This window comes from Mandrillus leucophaeus, unplaced genomic scaffold, assembly GCF_000951045.1.
Source record: "Mandrillus leucophaeus isolate KB7577 unplaced genomic scaffold, Mleu.le_1.0 Scaffold172, whole genome shotgun sequence".
Lineage (NCBI taxonomy): Eukaryota > Metazoa > Chordata > Mammalia > Primates > Cercopithecidae > Mandrillus > Mandrillus leucophaeus.
This window is the reverse complement of record NW_012101721.1, coordinates 3,846,755-3,853,267: the sequence shown is the minus strand read 5'-3', so window position 1 is coordinate 3,853,267 and position 6,513 is coordinate 3,846,755. Positions and strand designations below refer to the sequence as shown.

The window sequence follows — 6,513 nt, the reverse complement described above, 5'->3', positions numbered from 1 at the left end:
AGGGGCTGCTGATCTGAGTGAGGGCCGAGCACACAAGAGATTATTTTCTCCTCTGATTTCTTTAGACCCCCAAGCTTCTCACCAAAGGCACTGTCCCTGGCTCTAGCTTCTTGGGCTGCAGCCACTGACTTTCCACCCTCAGTCAAAAGCACATCCTTGGCCGAGCAGGGTGGCACACGCATGTAATCCCAGCACTATGGGAGGCCGAGGCAGGTGGATCACTAAAGGCTAGGAGTTCCAGGCTAGCCTGGCCAACATGGTGAAATCCCATCTCTACTAAAAATACAAAAATCAGCCGGGCGTGGTGGTGCACGTCTGTAGTCCCAGCTGCTCAGCAGGCTGAGGCAGGAGAATCATTTGAACCTGGGAAGTAGAGGTTGCAGTGAGCCGAGATCATGCCACCGCACTCCAGCCTGGGTGACAGAGTAAGACTCTGCCTCAACAACAACAACAACAATAACAAAAGCACATTCTTCCTGTCAGCAGACCACATGTGACACCGAGGATTCCAGGGCCAGTGTCTTGCTGTCATATGCTCACAAGGACAGGGACATTCTCTGCACCACCTCACAGTCAACACAACCCCCATGGAGAGTAGCACTGTGGACACTACACACTAGAACTCAGAGCCAGTGAGGACCACGCAGAGATGAGGCCTAAACAACACAAGGGACAGAGGGTCAGTTCTTCACCGCTGCAGTGACCATGTGCCCATCACAGCTCTAGTGATTTCTGGATCTTACTTCATTAATTCAGCACCAACCCTGTTGACCATCTCCATTTTAAGAAGTGAGTGAAGGCTGGGCACGCGGTAGCTCACGCCTATAATCCCAGCACTTTGGGAGGCCGAGGTGGGCGGATTACGAGGTCAGGAGATCGAGACTATCCTGGCTAACATGATGAAACCCCGTCTCTACTAAATAATACAAAAAAATTAGCCGGGCGTGGTGGTGGGTGCCTGTAGTCCCAGCCGCCACTGGACTCCAGCCTGGTGACAGAGCGAGACTCCGTCTCAAAAAAACAAAAGTAGTGAGTGAAACAAGGCCCAGAAAGGTTAAATAAGTATCACAGGCTCTCACCACTAAATATGGCCAATTCCACTACCCAGGCTCTTTCGAATGTAACATGGCCAACCCTCCCTCTCTCCCCAGAGGAATGAGGGTCTTGCTGAAGGGGAACTTGGAACTCTCAAGAGAGTGGTATCTTTTGTGGCCCTCTCAGGTAAAGAAAAGCAACCAGGAACCAGGACCTGATGAGAGCCAGAAAAACAATTACTTCCCACCGTACCCCAGTTCTCATAGCACACAGCCGAAATAATTCACATCCGGAAAGATGATACATAGATCTGGTCAACATTGGGGAGGGGGTTTCCTCTTTAGGAAAGTTTGAGCAAAAACAAACACAACCTCAGTCTATTTCTGAGCGGTAGAAGCACAAGAAGACACACCTTAGTGGCGGTTATTTTTCGCACCCACTGGAAAAAGTCGGCTACGTTTAGCTCTGCCGCACTTTCCACAAGGTAAGCCTCTGAGCTGTCGAAGAGGCAGGGTCAGAGCAGATTCCGGCTGGGGTGATGAGATCAACTTCCAGATATCCCCACCCCAACCCCTCTCACTCACATCCCCCGTACCTGAACGAGCAACAGGGGAATGGGGGTGAAGCGGGGGAGGTAGAGAATCAGCAAAACAGCAGACCACAGGGTGTGCAGCAAAACCCTGTCATCAATGATAACAGAAAGCTGGATTTCTTGACTCCATTCACCTGACCCAGAAACTCGAGGGTAAAATGATGGGCATAGGGTTTATGACAGAGGCAAGGAAAAAAAACTCACTACTGATTCCCTCTGTTGTTTACTCCACTTCCAACAAGCAATCTCCAAAACCCTCTGTTCCACAGACATGATCCTCTTCAAGGCAGCAGAGTACCAGGGGGTAAGGACCTAAATTTGAATCCAGCCCTGCCTCTCACTATCTATGTGACCCTGGAAAAGAGACTTGACATCTGAGCCTTAGTATTGTTCCATGTAAAAGGAGGACATTACTGGTCAGGCACAGTGGCTCACACCTGTAATCCAGCACTTTGGGAGGCCGAAGCAGGCAGATCACCTGAGGTCAGCAGTTCGACACCAGCCTGACCAACATGGTGAAACCCCGTCTCTACTAAAAATACAAAATTAGCTGGGTGTGGTGGTGCATGCCTGTAATCCCAGTTACTCAGGAGGCTGAGGCAGAAGAATCGCTTTAACCCGGGAGGCAGAGGTTGCAGTGAGCCAAGGTCACGCCACTGCACTCCAGCCTAGGCAATGAGCGAAACTTCGTATCAAAAAAAAAAGAAGAAGAAGAAGGAGGAGGACATTACCTATCTCAAAGGGCTGTTGTAATGAAAATGCAACTCATGGAAAGTGCTTAGTACTGAACCAAACATGTCATAAGAGCTCAATGAATGGTTATTTCATAGAGAAGGAAACGGAAGCCGGAGGGAAGCCAATGCTAGCCTGAAGCGGCATTTAATTCAATGTGAGCAGAGATGGGATAAGAATGAGACTTCACAGGCTACAAGACCAAGACTCTCATACCCATCATTTCCCCTTGCATTTAAATCAATTCCCCCTAAATGCATGTGCAGGATCAGAGAATGAGAAAGGAGACAGAGCAAAGAGATTAACTTTCACCAGGAATAAGGTTTGGAACCTGCAGCTGCTCTTGTGGCTTAAGTAGCCTCCAGCCCCTCCCATTCTCCCAAGCTGCAGAAAGCCTGTCTTTGCAGGGACCACTGCATTGGAATCCGAGGACCTGAAACCTAGTAACATGGTCAGACCCAGGGCACAAGAAACCCTCATCCCACTCCTTTTCTCCTTCTCTCCATTTTATCAGTCACTCCAAGCAAAGGAGAACAGACCAAACAGCAGAAAAAACAAACAGGAGCCCAAAAGCAAAAAACAGAGGGAAGGGCCTATTAAGAAGCTGAGCCCATGAGTGTCCCCTGGTGCTTTTTGGAAAGATCCTAGGCCCCCCTCACTACACTCTAAAAAATCTGCTCCCCTATCCCCCAGAACCTTAGAAGAAGTGTTTTTGTTTTTTTGACAAATTGCCAAGACAGGGGTGTCAGGCCCCTAACCTGGGAGCAGCCAGGGTGTGAAGAAGGGGTATGAGGGCCTCAAGTCCCACATCAGGTGTGGGGCTGGAGCGGGGCCTACCTGTGCTGCTCCACAGCCTCGTTATCAGGAAGCTCGACCCCACACACGCTGCACTGCTCCCCGATGGTCCGGCTCTCTGACTTCATGCCCACAGCCAGCTCCCCCAGCTTGCTGAACAGCTCCCTCTGGATGAAGCCCTGGGGCAGCAGCCCCCCATAGGTGCTGAAGTCCATGGAGACAGCCAGGGCAGGCTGTACGTGGAGGCCAGAGGTCACCGAAGATGGCATGCTCAACACAGCGTCAGCCTTGTGGTTGGGCAACACGGAGTAGATGCCCAGATGCTTCTCAGGCGGGGGTGCTGGGTGCTCAGGTCGGCCAGTGGGGGCCTGGCCAGCCTCAGCTGGGGGTGGCAGCTGCTCGGCACTCTCCTCTCGCCCATAGTGCAGCTCCCTAGCACTGGTGATGACGCTGCTTCGAGTTGGGGTCCCAGGCCCCTCTTTGCCTCTTTCCTCAACTTTGTCCCCCATCCCTCCTGAGATGCTGGACTCAGCTGCCCCAGGGCTGTCCTGGCTGGGCACCTCATCCACCTGCATCATCTCCGTCTTCACCTCAGCCACCCCAGGGTGCCGCCCACCCCCAGCCAGAGTTGGCTCCTCGGGCCCTGCAGGTGGCTGAAGAGTTCCCTGCAGGAGAGACTGTCCTATGGTCATCAAACTGTCCACTGCAGCCTTGGTGGGACTCATGGCTGAAAGACCAAATGAGGTGGAGACTGAAGGGCTCTGGTCCACCATGGGCGCAGGGAGGCTCTGTCCAGCCACACTGGCATACCCACTCTCCTCGCTGGAATGCTTTGAGATGAAGATGTTCTTGAGGTACCGAGCCTTGCGGTCCTCTTCTTCCTCGGCCCCACCGTCGGCCATGGTGGCCTCCGTGTCATTGTCGTCTGAGGCCTGGATGGTCTCCAGGATCTTCAGGCACTGCTCCTCCAGGTACTCGATCTCCAAGATCTCGGCAGCATACAGCAGGTCATCCAGGTCCTCCGCCTTGGCTTGCAGCGTGGCTGTATATGCATACTCCAGAATCTGCTGGAAGGTCTTTGGCGAGAGGAAGTCCAGAGTATAGTGCTGACTGTTGCGGTGGAAGAGGATCTCAAACATCTTGCTGGTGCAGGCCAGCACCGTCCGGTGGGCGTGGAACTCCTGGCTGTCCACCATGATGACCACATCGCACAGAGTCCCGGCCAGCCGCATCTGGTTGGCCTTGCACAGCAGCCCCGTGGGGTGGCTAGGGTTCTGCAGCTGGATCATGCCCATTTTTGTCAGATCCATGGTGCTCCCCTCGGCTCAGGCATGAGGCTCTCTTTCCTTCTGGGCTCTGCGTGGCGGGGCAGGGTGGGCTTCCTGGGCCAATAGAGGGGGCTAGAGGAAAGAAGAGGGGAAGAAGCAAAAGAGATGAGAGAACAAAAGACAAATTCATCAGTGTCCCTAAAAGTAAGAATTCAACCACTACAACATGCCCCCTCCTCCCTGCTGCCAAATCTCTAGCAAGAGAATCTGAGAGATTTTAATTGAAGTAGCTTCCTAGAAATCTACAAATCTGCCTTTCAAGCCCAGGGATGCTGAGAGTGAAAAGAAGGTTCTGCCACAGCAGATGCCTAATTCACTACTCTATGACATCTGTTAGATGAAGTGAAATGAAAATTGTAGTGAAGTCCTGTAAGTCCTCAGCTTTCTCTGTATCTGAGAGTAGGGGCTCCCTAGGCAAGGCCAACATTCATTATGACGAAGTGCACTTACTTAAAATTAGCAAGACTTCAGCCCCTTCCTTGTCAGCTTCACGCCAACCCCCTGGATGTCAAACCTCATCTTTAAAACAAAGTTTTTCTAAACTCTGCCTCACTGCAGGAGCCCCAGAAGCAGAGTCAAACTCATTGGAGGCCAGGAGCCTGTAGTCATGGTCCACAGACATCTATAGACACTGGGCTCTCCTCCACAAAGGCTATCCTCTCACCATCAGCCTTGGCCTCTGGCCTTCTACTATTCTCAGGGCTGCAAAGCACTGGCAGCCCCAAGCCCTGTCCCTATCCCTAGGTACTAACAGGCACATACATACAACCCACACACAAACTTAGGTCATTTCTACCCATGGAAGCCTCAAAGTTATTATATGTATAATCTAAAATCTGAACTGTGTGTATGTACACCAGCCAGAGACAGAAAGAGTGTGTGGGGCAGGGCGTAGTGTCTCACGCCTCTAATCCCAGCACTTTGGGAGGTCCAGGCAGGCGGATCACCTGGGGTCGGGAGTTCGAGACCAGCCTGACCAACGTGGAGCAGCCCTGTCTCTACAAAACATACAAAATTAGCCAGGCGCGGTGGCACCCGCCTGTAATCCCAGCTACTAGCGAGGCTGAGGCAGGAGAATCACTTGAACCCGGGAGGCGGAGGTTGCGGTGAGCCGAGATTGTGCCATTGCGCTCCAGCCTGGGTAACAACAGCAAAACTCCGTCTCAGAAAAAAAAAAAAAAGCGTGTGTGTGTGTCTTTACATACATACACACACACACACACACACACACTTATATAAGGTGCTGTACCTACCGTCCTGCCCACAACTGCCCGGTTGACAGGAGGATCTAAAAAACGAAGAAGGATGGATCATTAAGGTATGGAGAGAGACCACAGTAAATATGCTCCCCTACAGCCAGGAGCGCTCATGCTGGGCTGGGTGTGTGAACTCCACGTGTGTCCCACAGGCTCCAAGGAGTCTGCAAGTCCTGTGACCAGGGGCAGCAAGGGATGCCGGACATGGCTCAGAGGCGCTTGAAGTGATATTGGCACCAGCATCTGTAGTGTGAGTTACAACCAGTACGAAGGGAAGACAGGGCTGGGAAACAAAGGCCTCTCCCAGAGCCTGTTTGGGATCAATAAGAGGGCTCCTAGACTCCAAACCCCGCTTAAGGAGTGTTAGAAAGACCGCGCAGGCCCAGGGCCCTCCCCGTGTCTGCCTTGCAGCGACCAGTATGCAGTGCATGCACTGAGAGCAAGGAACAGCAAGGTATCTCCCTCACTCTTCGAACACTGCTTGCTTGCCTCCACCCCCAAAAGAAGCTCTATCAGTTCAGGAGCCACCAAGCTCACGCAGAAAGGATTCACAGGACGGCTGGTCAAGACACTTTTGTTGCCTACCCCGGGGTGGGGACGGAGGCCGTCAAGGGTGGGATGAACATTCAGCAGAGCCTGGCCACCGCATGCTTTCCCGCAGACATCGGGGCTTCTGAGAACTAGGAGGGAACAGCCAAAAGAATGGAAGCTTGGCGCCCCAAAACAAGCCCTTTGGGTCCTGAGGGAAATCGGGGCGCCCACGGGCAGCCGTCTT

At 52.6% G+C, this 6,513-nt stretch overlaps 1 protein-coding gene across 3 annotated transcripts in view; it reads right to left on the bottom strand.

Moving 5' to 3' along the window:
* ZBTB16 (zinc finger and BTB domain containing 16) overlaps positions 1 to 6,513 on the bottom strand; it is a 198,741-nt gene that overhangs the window by 190,414 nt on the left and 1,814 nt on the right. For 2 of the 3 annotated variants that reach the window (XM_011977032.1, XM_011977033.1), the window contains exon 2: positions 3,197 to 4,554. In XM_011977032.1, the coding sequence (XP_011832422.1) occupies positions 3,197 to 4,464 (1,268 nt within the window). In that variant the 5' untranslated portion in view covers positions 4,465 to 4,554. Of the gene's footprint in view, positions 1 to 3,196; positions 4,555 to 6,227; positions 6,419 to 6,513 lie in introns of all 3 variants that reach the window. The other variant, XM_011977034.1, reaches the window with a different exon arrangement.